At 42.9% G+C, this 19,324-nt stretch overlaps 1 protein-coding gene across 2 annotated transcripts in view; it reads right to left on the bottom strand.

The window, feature by feature from the left end:
• The window catches only part of nlgn4xa (neuroligin 4 X-linked a), a 69,149-nt gene that overhangs the window by 7,324 nt on the left and 42,501 nt on the right, over positions 1-19,324 (bottom strand). For both annotated transcript variants that reach the window (XM_084004638.1, XM_084004639.1), the window contains 2 exons: positions 5,740-5,925; positions 2,331-3,120 (listed from right to left, as the gene is read on the bottom strand). In XM_084004638.1, the coding sequence (XP_083860764.1) occupies positions 2,331-3,120; positions 5,740-5,925 (976 nt within the window). The remainder of the gene's footprint in view (positions 1-2,330; positions 3,121-5,739; positions 5,926-19,324) is intronic.

Below are 19,324 nucleotides of genomic sequence, written 5' to 3'. Positions count from 1 at the left end.
CTGAAGGACAAGCCGACAACTGCTGCCGTGTGAAGTGGTGTTAATTGAGTCAATGGAAACTTGACAAGAAGTACATTTACAATGTCTCGTCACACATAAAAACTAAACAATAATGTGAAGGACAAATGAGCTAATTGCTGTTAATCATTGGAGAGCTCGCTGACGGCAAACCTGGGACACAAAAGCTGCACACATAGAGGTGAAATCTTTCCATGGGACTTTACTTCGGAAGAAATATGTTTGATAGTCAATGGCGAATGAGAAAATGTTTGTTTGATCATGACTTGTACCATGAATTACACAGATGTTTGTCAAGTTAAAAGATCATTTCTCAAGTCCAGAAAGTTTGTCGTAGGTTTGTCGTTTTATCATTTAGTTCAGTCTGAATCCTCTCAGTGAACTACCTGGTCTCAACACGGCCATTAGCCCGGCTAATTAGCCAACTTAGCTATGTTACAGAAAGTCTCAGGTTGCCGTAGGTTTTCCTTAGTACTATTTAGTTTAGTCTGAAACCGCTCAGTGAACTACCTAGTCTCAACACAGCCGTTAGCTTGGCTAGCTAGTCAACTTAGCTATGTTACAGAAAGTCTCAGGTTGCCGTGGGATTTCCTTAGTAGCCTACTATTTAGTTTAATGTGAAACCGCTCAGTGAACAACCTCTCTGGTCTCACACAACATACGTCACCAACACAGCTTGGCTAGCTAGCTAGCTAACTTAGCTATGCTCCAGAAAGTCTCAGTTCGTTGTAAGTTTGTCGTCGTATCATTTAGTTTAGCGTGAAACCCCTCAGTGAACTACGTCTCACGTCTTACACAATATATGTCACCAACACAGAGGCTAGCTTGGCTTCCTTGCTAGCTTAGCTGCGTTCTATCACTAGAAGAACCGAGACCTGTTGTTAGCGTGAGTAACATAACATCCAGGTACCGAACACACAGTCTTGTACTTCAACAGGTAGGCTATACCACAAAATGTATGGTATAATGTGATGTAAGTCATGGTACAATTCAAAAGGGGGTCTGAAAGTACACCTTTGTAGTTTTGTAGCATTTGTTTTTTGTTCACTTAGCAAAGAGCGGGGAAGATTTGTTGGAAAGCAGCCACTTTCAATAACTGGTTTATTGGATGGACACTCAAGAAGCAAGGGAAAAGAGCCTTCCCAAAATATCTAGATCTATCTTTATCCATATAATAATACTCCGCATCCCTTTAATCAAATGGAGCCTGGGAGTGGAGTGCAGTCTATGAAGCTGATCAAGACATAGTGTATTTACTCTACTTAGAGTGAATGTTCAGTGCGACCGGGCTGCAAACATCCCGACATCTAATCTCAAAGTGCACAAAACAAAAACAAAAGAACGTGATCCAACTATAAACAGTGAGCAAATCCTCTGATCAAATCCGGGCAGCACCAGGGGAGGATTTGACTTGTTTTATTAACCTCCACTTGATCTCTTTGACTCACATGCTAATTATTCTAACGCTAATCAGAACAAAACCTTCTGTTGATACCCCCCACTCCAAATCCGTCTCTGGGGCGTCAGATAATAACTCTGTTGGGGTTAAAGATGGTTTTAATTGTGTGTGATCGAACTTTGTCTGGGCGTCAAAGTGAACCTCTAGCTTTTTTTCAATTTTAGCAAATCTGAACCATGTAGAGTAGAGCTATTAGACTATATTATTCATGGGGCCTCATTTTCTCTGCTATGGGACAGAACATTTTCCCTGACCCACCCGATCCCTTGATGGCCTCATGAATTAACATGTCTTTTTGCTAATTTGTGTTTATCAGAACTGCTGGAATGTTCCTGTGCATTAGCTGCTGGGACTATAAACACGGGTCGCTTGTCATACTCACTAAATGGTATTTATCCAACATCAGACAAATATGACAAAAACATATAGCCATAAAGCCATTTAAAGCTATTTAACGTCCAAAATTTGAGTGGTGGCCAGTTTAAACAAAATCCTTTGCATTTGATTGGACCACTATAAAGTCGGCAGGCTTATAGCGTGATACAGAAGCTACAGAAGACTGTGGTTCCACACACACCTTTCTTATGACTAGAAGTTGCAGATTGATTGATGATGGATGCCAAGATATTATTGGTAGAAACTGGTTGGTTACAGCTGGTGTAAACAAATGGCATGTTTGGTTATCCATAGATTCACACAATCACAAGGCTATCACACAAATTATTATTATGAAGGTCTGATAGTATGAAGAAGAGTGCATGACTTCTAAGTTGATTGACTCGAATGAACGTTTAACATGAATAGAAAATGCAAAAAAACCCAAAGAACAAGTGCAACGAAAGGGCGCACTCACCCTGTTTTCGCAAAGTTCGTCCAGTAGGTCATGACGACGGCGCTCAGCATCACGTCGTTCTTGGAGAAGTTGCAGTTGAAGAGGTCCGTGGGGCCGATCATGGGGATGCCAAACACGTAGGGCACTTCGTCGCCGTGGGCCGAGTCGGCCCAGCTGGGTTTCATGTCGCTCTGACAGTGGTGGTAGAAAGCGTAGAAGTAGGTGGGCGAGCCGTACTGGGCATGGAGGTCGGCTGTGGCCACCGCTGGTGCCACCCACTGGTGGTCAGTGAACAGAGCTACCAGGGTCTTGCGCCGGGTCTCTGGGTTCTCCTTGTCCGCCCAGTCCGTGTACATGAATTTGATGGTTTCGCGCAGAGTGTCCTTGCCCTCCGGGTAGCCATAGAGATGGTCCACGAAGTCCGACACGGCAAAGTCAAAATCATTGGCGGACACCCCGTCCTCGCTGTCCACGATGCCGTCCACGAACTTGAACCCCTCGCCCTGATTGACCCCCAGCATGATGTCGTAGTTGAGGAACTCCCCTTGCTCCATGAGGATCTGGGGATCGTCCGGGATGACGTCGCCGTCGATCACAGGCCCGAATGCGATGTGGTATTTTGCGGGCGTTATGTACTGCTCGATCAGCTCCTTGTAGTTCTTGTTCTGCAGGCACTCCACCAGGTCGATGGTGTCCAGCATGTTGCAGCCCACCTTCTCGGCCAGGGCTCGCGTGTACTTGGCGGGCTGGTAGTTGACTGCCCAGCTTGACAGCGCTGTGCCACTCTGGATGATCGCTTTCTGGAACAGATCTGAGATCGGAGTAAAAGACACAAGTTTTTATTCTAAAAAAAGGACAAACAAAAGGTCTCTGGAGAAATATCGCATCGTTCTTTTTTTCTCTCAGAATCTAAAGGGGCATGTCTGTGCTTGATTGACAGCTAAGCTCTGGCCAACGCACTCTCATGGGAGTTTGTGAAATAATCACAAAATTAAATCAACTGAACTATTTACAAAGAGGGTATCAAAAAAGGATATTTCAGAATACTGATATTACATTGCTTCACTAATGATCAAGACCAGAACACAAATTATATTTACTCTGTACGTAACAACACCACCTCAGGCTGTTTCACATCCTGGAATACCAGTAACAGCAGCTTCACGGACGGCCAATCAGCAAGTAGGCCACGATACACAAGGAACACTAGAGTTATGTGTATTTTCTTTTGTTTGTTTGTTTCAGAGATTTATATTTATACTCATGCAAACATGCAGTGGTGGTGACTCAACCAGGCCGACATGAATTGTATGTTTTGAGCACACAGCAGACAGTTCCCAGAAGGCCTGGTTAGCGGCGTAGAAGCTTTTACTGCTGCCGTTAGTCAAATATGGAATATCAGCAAGACTTACAGTCAGAAATCATCTTGCTTGACCCTGTAGCCGAGGAAATAATGATCAAATGAACCGCACTATCGCATACATTTCCATCATTGTATGATTTTCTAGTTGCATTTTGAACATTATGAAAGACATGGTGAACGAACGGAACAAAAAGGCTACAAAATGAGTACAATGTCTTGACGCATCACAAATTGCTTTCAAATGAGCCCGTGGAAGTCCACATACAGAGGAGGTCTGGGTGGTGGACGGGTCGATAAAAAGACAGGGTTTTAATATAAAATTCTAAATAAAAAGGTTGATTTTTAGGGAAAGTGCTTTTTTTTTTCTATTTGTCACAAAGAGGAGAAAATAGCCAGCACTTTTCGGGAACCAATCCTCCATTTATTTGACAGATGGGTGAAGTGATTTTCCTGGCTGTATCATTTGCGAGAAACTACTCACTTGTGAACGCCGAATAAAGAACGGCTCTTCCATTTAAAATGCCCATTTATGCATGTAAATACAGTGTGTTTATTCTGAATCTGCCCTTCACCATCTGATGCTTTTAGACGGAGGCAGAGCACACACTTGAACAAACACATACTTCAGCTGTTGCCTCGTGTGTTGATCAAATATGGCGCCATGAGTAATCGGACGAGAAGCTATTTTAATAACCAATTGCGTGTATTTTTACAGTGATGTTTTCTTTTATTGCTTGTGGTTAAATAGGGTTTAATGAAGCTTAGCAGAGGGTCATTCCGGACGACTCTTTATGCTTTATGATTAATTCTCTCTCTTGTGACATAATCAACCAACTATGAGCATTCACTCTTAAACATGTCACAATAGGGTCTCATCAGCAAACATCTTTATAGTATACTCTTGAAATTAAGTCTCTCCTTACTGCAAATCCAGTACCTGTATCCAAACTCACTGAAGCGATTGCATCATATATTTTATGGAAATATGCAGCATGTTTTTTAAACTTCAAAAATCAATCAAGTCTTTCAGCACTTTGGTTGTTAAACATTGCGGGGAAATACAAAATAAAACGATAACATAGACATAAAAAAACGGAATTGTTGCTGATTGTTAATGATTTGGATTCTTCATTGATGGTTCAGACAACCAAACAAGTTCTTTGGAGGCACTGGATCAATTACAGAAGTATTCCAGAATACTTGTTCCCCACTAGGAACATCAGAGTCTTGCTGTGGACAATTTAGTTTCCTGTTGCATTTTCTTCGTTAACCACACTTTTCAAATCAAGATTGCTAATTTCTGGGAAAATAAATGTGAAACATAATTGAGAGGGAAATTTAGTTGCATAGGACTGTCATTTTGTTGGAGATTAAGTTGAATTTCAATTATCCGTTGAAGAGGTTTTTTTCTTATAAAATACTGTAGGGCTCCAACTTCCTCAAATATAATAATTTGATCAGCGTTTGAATGAAATGAGCTAAACCAGTTACCAAGACGACTTAAAGACACAGAGTCCAAATAGGCTCACACATTTTATATTCTTCATCCGGTGAGTCAACAGCTTGTGAAAAGATTCAAATGTGGCACAAGAAAAAGACATAAAAATTGCCCAAATGTTGATGATTATTCATGAAACTGTGGTTAGAAATATATAAAATGATTTGATCATGGCACAAATTGACCAGGATCAAAACGTCAAGCTACCATGGAAGGCAACGGAAGGGGTGGGACTTCAGACTGCTTTTAGCAACAAGAGGAGTCGCCCCCCTGGTGGCCATTAGAAAGAATGCAGCTTTGGTCTCACTTTTCAGACCAGTGTCCTGAGTGCTGGACAAAACAAACAACCCAACGATGACTCAGCGAGTGTCAGACCCCCTCATTAGATCCTATCTGGAGTTGCTAAATAAAGTGTTTTTACCCGAGGATTACTTCTTGCGTAGCATTAACAACGTCTATTAAATTTCACGCTGATCCGCCCAACAGTGGGGACTATGATGAATAAGGGAAAAAAAGAGAAAAAACATATCTCTGTGATGTTATGCATGGTCGGGAGCAAGCAGACGTACCTTCTGAGTAATGCGAGAGGGTGAGCAGGCTGACGCACGACGCGCCGGCGCCAGAGCCAAAAATGGTCACCCTCTTCGGATCTCCTTTGAAGGCCTGGATGTTTTCTTTGATCCACCTTAGAGCCTGAATTTGATCCAGCAGGCCGTAGTTGCCCTTGGCTGCCTGGTCTCCCGTGCTTAGAAACCCTGATTGATGAAAACAGACGAAAGAGAGAGAAAGAGAGAGAGACATTACATCTGAAAGTTTTTTTTTTGCATTGATTTAATCAGGATTGAGAGTTCAAAAATGTGACTCCCCTGGAACAACAACACCCAAACATGCATCCTCCACTCTTCAAGTGAGTTCAATTGGTGAAATTAAACTTTTGAATTCATCAGTATTTCATGAAAAGGGCAAATACTGTTGCATTATTGCATTAAAGTGGCTCTTTACAACATTTTTTTAATTTATATTTTTGAGTGAGGTTCGAAAATAGTCCCAAATTCAAAGTGCCTTGTATTTCTACAGAAGAGACCAGCTGTCTAGACATCTTAAATGCAAAATACGCCTATATTTTGGTCTTGCACTGATAGCCTGTCTTCATTGAAACCAATAGGGATTATTATTTAGCCTGTTGTTGAGATATTCACACAAATACCCACACATTCAAAAAAGACCTTTGAGTTTAATTTCACCCACGGCTCCAGAAACGGCTCGGCCAATCGAGGTCCCCTTCCAGACAAGTGCCAACCCTACCGAGCCTGGCGGCGGACGTCTCAAACTTGTTGACAAATTAGCAAATGCGCCCTAAACCCATTAAGTGGCTTTCTAAATGCTGCCACTGGGGGGGAGGGGGGGGGGGGGGGGGGGGTCTGCGGGCGCCTCCTTGCCAGGCCTGTGTGCTTGGCAAGGAGGCAGAGCAAGGCCTGGCAGCGACAGCCGGTCCCTGTGAAGCTGACCAAGACCGAGGCGGTGTAAATGACAAATTGGATGAGGGCTGCTGGGTAAGAAAGGGAGGGGAAAAAAAGAGGAGAGGTAGCCTGTGGCTCTTTGATAGAGAGCAGATCCGGTTTGTCATGGTGAGGTGGAGGGGATGATGGAGAGGAAAGGAGGGCGGGGGGGATTACAAGGCCTGTGGCAGCCTCATACACCCTGTAGGATGACCACAGGCTGCCGCCGCTGCCGCTCTCCACTCCCCTTTACTCCCTCTCGTTTCCCCCCTTTTTTTGCACGCCCTTCTCATCAGTCACCTCAGAAGGAGGCGAGGCGAAGGGCGAGCCTACCGGGCACTCCTCAAGAGGAGTGGAGATTAGTCAAAGCTTCATTTCAAAGCACCCAAAATATAAACCTCATACATAACAAATTATATTACATGATATGCAATATATGATTATGTAGGAATGTACTATAATCATAATAATAATATGGGAATGCCAGATTTACATCCATAAATCCATCTGAATAATGTTTAAAGACTGCAGTCAGTATCGCAGTGATCTCTCACTGAGCACAGAGGAAGCCCCTCCCCCTCCTCTGTTTGTATTAATTGTGCCTCGGCTGGGCCCGGCAGCTTAATGTAGGTCAGTCATAACGAGACCTGCAGGGACACCACCAGTTATTATGTTACCATGTTAGAGAAAGCTTATGGTATTGGTAAAATACAGAGAAATATCTTGAATGTTCAAGGTACAACACCAAAAACACCTTTTTATAGCAAGACAAAAATACACTAATAATTCAACAAGAGGACAAGGACGGTGTTTCTAGACCAGTAAACAACATGGTTCTGTTGTTTGTATAATAATATGGAAGTTGTGTGCTTATTTGTTATATTAAATACTTAAAATCAAATATTTGGCTGATCCCTTTGACTTTCCAATGAAAAATATCATAAATCCATCCAAACAAACGATAATTCAGAACTATTTCGCAAACCCTCTGTTACTTAAATTGAACAAATCATCTCAAAGGACACGTCTTCTCCCACAATGCACCACACTGTAAAAACAGAGGAGCCATTCCCGCTTTGTTGCGGTGGTTATGGATGGATGGAGAAAAAAAAATACATCTGAATCTGCTGTGTTTATTTTCCAGCTTGGCAGTGAAACTCGGATGTGATTAGAACAAAAGCCAAAAAATAATTTGACCAAATATTCAGATGGAGCTCCGTTCCTACACACCTGAAAACCCCCAACATCAACGCGATCAAATTCTACATGTTGATTAAAATGCTGGCATTTTGGAGACACAAGAGATTTTCCAACCTGACAACAGAAATTAGTTTGCAAAGCCAAACATGAGCCCAGTCACTAGAAATGGACTTAATCTGCACAAAACATCGCAATTGTTTTTTCCCCTCACAAATACCATCAGTGTGTTATCTAAATGCCACAGCTTGTTTTGTGCACAGTTAAAGTAAAGTAAGTATTTAAGTAGCCACAAGTATGTGTTCGACCAATCATCTTGGAATTTTGGCAAGAAGAGAACCAACAGACCACATTTGAATTTGAAAGGAATATTTTACTTTGCTCTGTTCATTAACCACATGTTTTGAACTGCTTAAAACTGTAAAAATGTCACATCTTGGAAGCCAGATTTAGACCTATGCAGACACATGCGAGGTGGTGACTGGAACAGATATTTCATGAAAATAAACTTTCTGAACATCAAAAAGCTGGCAACAAAGGGGAGTCTATGGGGGGAAAAAAAGCAGGAACAATGGGAAACATACTACACTAAACACACCGGGGACTAATTGGGAAACAAGGCACAGGTGGGCAATCTGAAGGCTGATTGGAGGGATGGGGCTAATCACACACAGGTGATCCACAGAAAAATGAGGGGAAATGGAACAACAGGAAGTAAAGCAGGGCAGGACACTACAAAATAAAAGAGGGAAAGGAATGGTATAGGGCGAGCACGGAATACAGGGAAGAAGGTTCGCGGAGACGAGCTGATCAGCAGGCCTTTTCTCACAGCAGAGATCTGTAATTAGGGCTGCCGCTTTAAAGCCACCAGGGGCTAAACATAACCCCCGCCCCAACCGTGAACACACAACACAGCTGTCAGGAGGTGTCAGCCCACGCCACTGCATATGAGGCGGATTTTTGGAGCGATGAGTCACAAGATAATGACTGGAAAAAGACAAATGTGGACATTCCTTGCAAAATGTCTCTCTCTTTTTTTCAAATTAAGCTGCATCCTGTCTCCATGACACCTGTGTCACCTCCCCCCAAAATGTATTTAGTGCTCAGACAGCAAGAAATCCATCAAAAAAAAGCTCCGTCGACCAACGTCGTCAATCATGTTCAACAACACATTGCTCTGCAGCTTTTCTCCAGGCAGCTAATTACCAGGTCAAATAGGCCATTTACAAATCAACAACCCTCGCTCGGACACATGTGACCCTAACGGCTCGCATCGGCGGGAGGACGGGTCAACGACTCCCAGGTGACTCGTCCATCATCCCGTGTCATCAGTCCCCTTGGGTCATGTTGTTGATTGTTTCAGGTACAAAATTGGACATCCAAGTAAATTTTTTTAATTCTACATATTGTGTCATAAATACTCATAGTGACTGCCCTCTAAATTCATAACATAACAATAGCCAGCTAGTGTTAGTGCTAGCGATTGGCATTGGTGCTAGCTACTAGCATAAGCTACATGTGAAAGTAATGTAGATCAGGCCCAGCAGCTCATGTGGTGCTTTTTTTACGTTCTGGAACTTTAGCATTGAATTAGCAAGCTAGCTAGCTAACTAGCCAGATTTTGGAACGCCAATAGTTAAATTTCAGGTTCCCAGAAAAGACTATTATGTATTGCTACACTGGTTCAGCATTGTTTTTGTTTTTTCACTTTCAAGATGCATTATTTCTAATTACAGGCTAGAAGCACTTTAGTCAACACTTGAATTAATCTTTAAGTATCAAACTTCAAGGTATTCATGATGCATTGTGTAATATGACGTTTTCGAAGAGCCGCCATAGGAGCAGCCGCGGCAGCAGCTGTTAACGCCAAGTGACAGCGTGGCGGTGGAATATGAAGTGACATCAGAGAACGAGCAGAGCAGCGACAGCTGGAGCACAGCGTGATCAAAAGGGTGTGTCGGATTCACGGCGCGCGTCGCGTGTGTTTAACGGTACTCTCGAGTCGACTGCGAAAAAAACTGTTTGGAGCTCATTCAAGCAGAGATTCAAAGGCAGGTCACTGATCGTATGCGTCGCACGTGAAATCTGACTAGAGATACATTTTTTCCCCTCAGCAATGAAGTAACATCAAATTAATTATTACCCACTGGAAAAACTGGACATCTTCCCTCAGGCCCCAGAACACAAGTCAGACCCCAAGGGTCATCCGGATCTCAAGGGCCTCAAAGGCCATGACAAATTAGTTTGGAAATATGCAGTATAAACTAAATTATTAAGAGCCCCGGGACAACTCGGGGACAGTTTTTTGACTCGTAGGTCTACACATGATTTTAAAATTTTAAAAAGGACACAAGAAATCCTGCATTGTAGTACCTGTGACACCTCATGACATCCCAACAGTGATTTGAGCATGTTTGATTTTTTGTTTCGCCGGTATAAAAGGTTTGTGGAGGTTTTCAATCCTTGAGTCTGGCATTTTTTACCTTTGCCATCTTGGAAATCCGACAGAGACAGAATTGATATCTCATTTCATTCAGTGTGAGATGGCAATCACAGTTTCCTGAAAATTTCAACTTGGGAAAGCTCGACGTGGAAGACGTAAGTATAATCCTGGAGTTTAACAGCCCCTCTTTGTTCTTAATGTGTCCAAATCTCTGAAGAGGTTTTGAATTCGAGCCTGTAGATGTGGATTTCACACAGGGACGCATGCAGGTGTTGGAATGGCTTCTGTGCCCACTGCACTGTGACATTTGATTAACTTCAGGGGCTGATAATAGGTTTGATTGAGGTAAATCAAGGTAGGAGAAACAGAGCAGAACTGAAATTATGTTAAAATACAAATCAAGTCAAAACCACTTCTACTGCTTGTGGACGCCTGCATCCGTGGTCGACCCTGCCATCTGTGAGAGGCTCAGTTTTACAGCTAGATGGAAGTTACCAGTATAATATGAAACTCACATCACAACACGTTCAGCAGCTTGCCTGCTTGGCAATGGTAAATCAGCTGATGATCCATGGATTCTAGCACATGTGGAGCTCTTGATGTTGGAAAAAAGGACCACAACAAGCTACAAACTGAGAAAACACAGAGTTCTTCATAATCCAAAACCACTAATATCAAGCGTTCATTGTCTGTTCCTACTATATCCCCCGCCATCAAAGCAGGAAGTTAATCAGTTATGTTAACATGTTATGTTAAGTAGAAAAGCCCGCCTCTCGCTCGATTTGATTGGCTAACAACTAAATGTGATTGTTTACGGCATGTAAAAAACATGACAAAACGGTTTTATTGGGATGTCTCTCGGTGTGATTGGCCCAGCAGGCATCCAATGGTATCATGTCTTGCTAGGTTGTCAGAAAGGAGGCTAAATAAGTCCCAAGTTTAAAGTCTAAATTCTGGAACTGAAATAGCGGTCAACCACAAGTTTCCCCTAGACAATGCCAACTGCAGGCCAGTCCCATGCAGTTTGGGTCAAAAACCAAGTAGCAAATGTCTTGTTTCCACCTATTATAAAACTGGTTTCTGCATATTGGGGTTCCCCAAGACTCTTGGATCCAACGAGCCAATAGACCCCTATAATACCCATTTTTAGCAATTCTGAATTGGTCATACATGTTTATGGTCTTGTCTTTGTTGGTTTAGTGTCCTGCCAGTTTGAGTTTCTTTTAAAGTCTTAAACAAAACGCAATGTTTATTATCAGAAGATTGCTTTGGAATTTCAAATTTGCATACGAATCACGTTTTGAGGGGAACTTATTCTGCATTTTGCGATGTATCAAATGAGTTTCAAATTAGATAGGCAGCCACGAAGGGAGGAGGTCTGGGATGGTGGATGGGTCATAAAACACAGGGCCCTTCACCAGGAGCTTCTTTCCAATTTTATAGTAATTGTAAGCCAAACCATGTTTTTTTTTTACTAAACCTAACTATAGTTTTGTACTAAAAATCCACCCAAAGTAAAGAGGTTAAACAAGCTCACTTGCTCTCAGTAAAACACTTCCTGGAATACATTGAGAGTGAAAGTCATGGCGATGCAGAGGGAAAAACAGCGAGTGTGAATGTGCCGGAGAGATACTACGCTACAGCGAGCCCCCCCTCTGGACTGTGGGAGGAAAAAGTGCGATTGGTTCCACATCCGTTGGGCTGGGGCGCCACCCCGGCGATCAGCCGGCGTATGTTCATTAAACTCTGCAGAGCTAATTAGAATCTATTTGCCATCCGCGGGGAGACATTTGCACAGCTTGCAGAACCGCGCAAACAATTCACGGACACAAGCATCCGTGCACACTGCAGGCGTTTTTTTTTAAACCGAAGACGGTGTTTGTGCAGTGCGTGAACAAAGCATGCGAACCAGACTTGAAATGTCTCATTAAGTCGTAGCTGTGCACGTAATGAAAGCACTTTGGGCTATTATTCCTCCTTAAACAATATAAGCAAGTCTGACAGCCGATATTTATTGGGGTTCATTTGTATTCTCCGACTGCCGACTCGGCTCCCTCACCGAAGCGCCGTCAGAATGTCAAATCCTCTGATAAGCATCTCGAGCTAAATTTGGACAGACACAGGTAGGAACGCAGAACTCAGAACTCGCCTTCAGGCTCTTAACTTTGACTGTTCAATAAGAAATTTGCAATTAATCAAACAAGCGGAAAGTACGGGGATATTTGCCCCGGGTGACAAAGGTGCCGACTTCCTTCCTCCTTTGGTCGCCGAGTGCTGATTACACCAGATCCAGCCCGACCATAATAGACACGGCTGCTAATTATGATGTAGCACTGAATGCCTAGCCTGTATTTATTATATTGTGAACTCAGTGTCTTGTAATGAATTGTAAAGTGATTTCGTATTTACAAGATCAGCAGTATGAGAGGTGTCTACAGGGCCGGTTTTTGCTATGGGCAATGTGGGCGACCGCCCAGGGCGCAATCTATGTGAGGGCGCACGAGCGAGCGCCCTCCCAAAAAAATAAATAAATAAATAAAAAATAAATAAAAAAATAAAAAATAAATAAAAAAATAAAAAATAAATAAAAAAATAAAAAATAAATAAAAAAATAAAAAATAAATAAAAAAACTGTCGCCATATCTCTATACTACCGCCGCTCATTTCCATGTCAAAGTTGGTGGAGTGGGCGCTTGGGCGCCCTCACGTCAACTTGCTGCTGAGAGTCAGAGTCATACAGGTTATGTGTGTGTGTCAGAAGAGGCAAGAGGGAGGGGGGCGGCGGGGGATCAAATTGCGACTGCAGAGGTCGGCAAGAGGGAGGGGGGCGGGGGATAGACTGATCCTAGGCCACCACACAACACAAACTGCTGCCAAATAAATTGTATTTCATTCCTAAAATTAACATAGACCCATATACCTACATGTAATTAATTGGGTTATGTGAAAAATGTAAAAAAAAAAAAAAAAATCTGTGTCAATCTCCGTGAATTTATTTACGTGATGTCACGTGACTCCGGTTGATTGACGGGCGAACAGACGGTGTTGGCAAAAGGTCATGCAAAAGTTAATGATATCGAGTCTTCATCTTCATCATGGATAAAGGTAAAAGACCAAAGAAGCCATCAGGTGCCCAGTTCAGAAAAAGAAGAAAAGAAGAAGAGGAGAAACGGGCAAAAGATAAAGGTATGCAGATTTCTAGTGTGACGTGAGGGACAGGCTATAGGCTATTTATTAGATTTTTCAAGCATGGTTATTAGATCCTGTGGAATCCTTGTGCAATTTACATTGGTGTTTATATACTGTATTTATTTATCTTGTTTTTTCTCTGTTCTTGTTACCTTTTTGTATTTAAGATGATATATATTAAAATAATACAAATAATATAATATATTGTTGTGTTGGTGTCAGGGTTTGGGGGTAAGTTTTTTTTTAGCGACGAGGTGGGGGGGGGGGGGGGGGGGGGGGGGTGGTTCGCCCAGGGCGTAAATCTAAGCTCAGCGTCGTGGCAGCAGAGGATGGTCATGAAATGTAATCTGTTACGGAACGGGAACCTAAACACGGAAACCTTATTGTACTTACTTATTTTAAGCCCATTCATGACGATTTCCTCAACCCTAATGTTCAAAGACACTTCCAACTAACATACATTAGTTTGAATGCTAGGTGTAGTGATTTCTGTCGATGTACGCAAATTGCTAGATTTAATTTTCGTCACTATTTCGCAATCTGCCACGAGACTGTGTTGTGTCATTTAGCACAATGCCAATGCCAATGCCAGAGCTAGTGATGTGGTGAATATTGAGAAACTACTAGTGTAGTGATGGGGGTCCGGGGTCCGGCAACACACTGCGTGTCCAACACAACACCACATTTTCTCATAATATTAATAAAAGTGTTAAAACAACAAAAATATAATACAAATTATTATTATGTATTGTAGTTGTCTACATGTAGTTGTCTGTATTACTATCATTATTGTTGTTGTATTATTGTATTATTAGGATGTCTGTATATTTAATAATAATACAAATAATACTAATATTAAAAAAAATTATGCTTATTGATTTGTCATATTATTGATGTTGTTTTTGTTACCATTATTATTATTATTTATTGTAGAAAAGGTTACATTTCTCATGGTGTGATGTCTATATTTTTCATAATCATGGAATCCGCATTTCATAATCACCAGAAACAACTTTAGGACTTTTCTGTTTTTTTTCTCATATTAACAGAAGAATATTTTTTCCTCTAAGCATATAGAAACACTTGTGTCTCTAATTACAAGCTATATATTTCATAATCCTGAGATAATTAGTTTTCTCAAATGTATCAGATACTGGTCTTGTAATTATAAAATACCACATATACAGTATAATTCCATAATTAAAAACAGGATTAGAGGAAAAACCTTGTCCACATGTTATGAATTCAGCGAGTTGGGTATCATAAACGATCACAGACGGGGACGAATCACCTTGGAAAAAGGATCCGCAAACTTGTTTTGTCACATCCCAGCTTGGAGTGTGACGGCGAGTGACTCCTCGAGCGTTTGTCACTTCATAAATGTCAGCGGAGTCGTCAAACTCACTTGTGTCAGTCCGAGGCAGGGCCACTTCCTTTCCCTCTTCCTTTCCTTAACTTCAAATCCGTGACAGTGGGACCCCGGAGGGGGCACGCCACCCGCCTCATTAAAGCCTCATCATCACGTGACACTCGCGCTCACTGGAAGGAGAGACAGGCAAGCGAGGACCAATCAGATGGGCACCCACGTGTTCAAACTGGGATGTGTTCCCCCTTCAAATGATTCCCTCCTTTCTCTACCTTTTGCAGCCCCCTCCCGTCAAGTCGAGTGGGGATGTCAGCCTCCTCTCCGTTTCCCAAATTGCTCCCCCTGAAATCTAGCCAGCCGTGGCAGATCTGCATTCGGCAGAGGACGGAATGAGGGCACGCGGGAGCCGAATACGTTTTCCCCAAAATGAAACATGTAGATGTTTCTTTGAGTGACGCCCCCCCTCCCACCTCCCGGGAAGCAGGCTTTTTAAACAGGGTGAAGGAGTCACTTAGTCATACCGGCGGATTAAAGCCGACCTTCAGGAGGCTTGCGCAAGGACGGCGAGGCGATTTGATTTTTACTGCGCCGATATATGTGGGCCTCTTTTATATACGAAGCAGCCACTTTGATGAGGATGCACATGAATTAATAGCTAATGTGAGAATTTAAATTCAAAGTCAGGACATCAGAGGTGCACATTTCGCTTCTTCCTTCCTCCCTATCTCGCTTCCTCTGTTCTTATCCTTTTTCCCTTCCTTCAGTCCTTCCCTTTCCAGCAAACACCCCGGATTCTGCGCTTACAAAGCACACATTCATAGATATTTCTGCATGTGCCCGTTTAGCCGTCTTGGCTGAGTTTGTTTCCAGTAAAGGTGGTTTTGGTTAAGATATATGAGGGATTAACCACAGAGGGGGTCAAATGCTGTACAGATTGTAAAGGCTAGACTTGATGTGATGGGACACTGGTGCTTTGAATCTCTTTGCCCCATTCCCTTCTTTTTTATCTTCTTTCCTCTTGTGTTTGCTTTCTTAACGTCCCTCTCGCCTTTATTTGACCTTTTGTTTGTCCAACCGAATTTTCTTCCTTGCTAGTATTTCCTTTTGTCCTTTCTTTGGATTTTGAATCTTTTTTCTCCCTCTTTTGTAATTTGTTTGGGCTTACTTTCCTTCCTACAGGCTGCAAGGTGGGTATAGGTACAGGTACATGTAGAGGGTCAGGTCAAGGTAGAGCGTTGGGTACAGATAGAAGTAGATGTACAGGTAGAGGTACAGGCACAGGTAGGGGTAGAAGTAGATGTACAGGTAGAGGTACAGGCACAGGTAGAGGTACGGGTAGAAGTAGATGTACAGGTAGAGGTACAGGCACAGGTAGAGGTACAGGTAGTAGTAGGTAGAGGTACAGTGTAGGTACAGGTAGGATACAGGGTAGGTACAGGTAGAGCATCAGGTACAGGTATAGGGAGATGGTCAGGTAGAGGTAGAGCTTTGGGTATGGGTAGAGGGTCAGGTAGAAGTAGATGAACGTAGATGTACAGGTATAGGTAGAAGTAGATAAACAGGGAGAGGTTCAGGGTCAGGTACAGGGAGATGGTCAGGTAGAGGTAGAGCGTCAGGTACAGATAGAGGGTCAGATAGAAGTAGATGTACAGGTAGAGGATTAGGTAGAGATAGAAGTAGAGGTACAGTTCGGGGTACAGGGTTAGAGTAGGGGTTAGGTTCAGGTTCAGGTTCTGGTTTCTTGACAACAACTTGACAAGATGGCGAGGAATAAGAGTAAACCGGCTGGTTAAATACTGCAGGGCTGACGAGGGAAAGGGGAAACGGGTGACTGAGAAAGGTGGAAAAGTCTGGGGCCATCTGGTGGACAGGTAGGGAATGGTAGAATGGGTTCGTTAAAGTGGGGATGCGGCTAGAGGCATTTCTTCCACTGATTCCCTTCCTTGTTACTTTTTCTGCATTTTCTTCATATGATTTAAAGAAAAAATAAGAAAATTACTGTTGTTTTTATTGCCCTTCCTTCTTCACTTTCTTTCTTATACTGCGTTCAAACCAAACGTGAAGCAAAATTCTATCTGAAGGTGTACGAAATGCAAGAATGCAAGGAAAGATTGTATTTTTCCTTTGTGTTATTTCACTTTTTTACAGAACTGCTGTCATCCCAACGTTTTTTTTTCCACAGGAAACGTCCGGCGGCACTGAAGGAAACTGGAGGGAATTTGAAGCAATGACAGCGGACTTTGCAGCTAGGCTTAACAAGCTTTCTGCTCTGACCCCAGCTGTGCCCGGCCCTCCCTCTTGGATCCTCCAGCCACGGCGTACACATTGCAGGGGTGTATGATGTGTGACAGAGCTGTCACAGGTATCAGGCAAATCCACTGACTGTGGCAAGGAGTGTGGGGAGGACAGGCGGGAGGGAGGTAATGGGGAAGCTGGAGGGCGGGTGGGGGATCTCCATCGCAGTGACAGCTCGTCCAGGTGGGGGACAGCTGGATGACAGTGATGGAGGGGGAGTAGCTCCAACACACACTGTCAGCAGGTCCCTTTAGTCACTGGGATTCTTTGCCGTCTTGCAGACTTTTTTTTTTTTTAGAAACACAGGGATTTCTTGAAGCAGATAATAGAGTGTATATATACATACACATCCACAGTGAACACGCATCACTGCTCAGGCCGGATCTGGGTCACAAGTCGTTAAATCCCCCTTGTTCATCAGCTGCCCACCACCATCACCTCGCATACCATCTGTCCCGTTAAAGCTGGGCTATCAAATCCATCAGGGTCTGACGGGTCAACCGCCACAAAGCCGCCAGACGCACGTGAACCAGCCAGCTGACAATAGAGAGGCTAAGCCCCGCCCATCTGGAGTTCCCCGCCGGACCTTAGTTCAGAAAAAATATTTCAAAGTATTATTTAGTTTAGTGTGAACCTGCTCAGTGAACTACATCCCGTCTCACACAACATACGTCACCAACATGGCCGTTAGCGTGGCTCGCTAGCTAGCTAACCTAGCCTAACGTTGCATCCTAGGAGTACCGCACTTATCGCAATTGCGTGGAAAGTCTTTAGAATTGTGTATTTTCACAGACCTATACTAACCAAAAAAAAAACTAAATTTGACTTCATAGTGCCAAATTATCTATTAAATTGACAAACTTGCACTTGTGAATTATTCGTGTACATGCAAAATATGAGGTAACACTGAGCACTTTTAATGTTTGTCGTTTCTACTTATTTTATTCTTAAAGTCCCAGAGAAACAGAAGTTGCCGTTACATTTGTAGGGATCCTGCGCATTTGATTGGACTGCTTAAAGTGGGCGGGCTTATAACGTAATGTCATGGCAAACTGTGGCTCCACACGCTCTTAAAGTTTGAGTTTGATTGATTGATGGATGTCATTATATAATTGGCTGAAATTGGTTGGTTGCTTTTGTAATTGGACAAAATATTTTAGAGAAGGTTATTAAAAATCCAAAGAAATTTATTTTTTGTCATTATTTTGCATACATTTTAAATAGATGCACAAAAGGACTTGGGATGTGCTGTAACACAACAGTTGAAAATGCCCTTTTCATTTCATCTCTACTTTAACTTTAATGTGTTTTTCTGGCAGCAGTGATCTTCCGTATGGGGCTGCCTCCATACTGCGACCTTACCATTCTTGGTCAGACTGCTGTAGGAGAGTGCAAGGAGGATGAAAGTGACCATAAAAAGGAGAACAAATGGGTCTCAGACTGAGATGGGGAGACACATGGGAGGCCGGAATAAAAGACTGGTCTGGTAGGCGGAGGTAGACCAGCAGAGATTGGAAAAAAAACAGCCATGTTCGCTGAACTCTCAGACAAATCCTCAGCACAGCTGGTGTTTTTCCAAGCCTGTATCTACACTGTCAAACCCCACCATAAAATGCTCCGCTTTTTCCGATGTCCATTCGAACTTCGGAAAATCAATCAAGGGAGATGAGAAAACTGACCTCCAGCACAAAACGAGGGGGGGAACGGGGGCAGCCGGCGGCGATTCTGTTCAACCAAGCGTTGGCCCACATTTATTGGTTATGTCGAGCTGTTTGAACAGTTCAGGAGGAGCAAAAATCGGACCGCCGCCACGTAGTGTTGAAGCTCTGACAGGTTTATGTGGAATTCTATATGATAAACAATCAATATCTGTGATTACACATCAGAATGACTCCCGAGGACTCTGATGATGGAGCGTTGTTGTCGTTGCCTAATTTTGGGGGGAGGGGAGGTGTTTTTCACCAAATTGGACAGAAGTGGATCGCAAATAAATTGCATAAGTAATCAATACAGAGCAAACAAGCTATAGTGAAGCTGACGGGGGTAAACTAGGGACGTTGTCATAGTTTCTGTAAGAATACAACACTTTTCTCGCTATATAAAACAGTAGATGTGACGTGTTTCGAAGAACTTGTGAGTCCAGGGCCCGGTTTCCTGATAACGTC

Source organism: Eutrigla gurnardus (assembly GCF_963514095.1).
Source record: "Eutrigla gurnardus genome assembly, chromosome: 24".
In the NCBI taxonomy this organism is placed as follows: Eukaryota; Metazoa; Chordata; class Actinopteri; order Perciformes; family Triglidae; genus Eutrigla; species Eutrigla gurnardus.
This window is presented reverse-complemented; position numbering and strand designations above follow the sequence as displayed.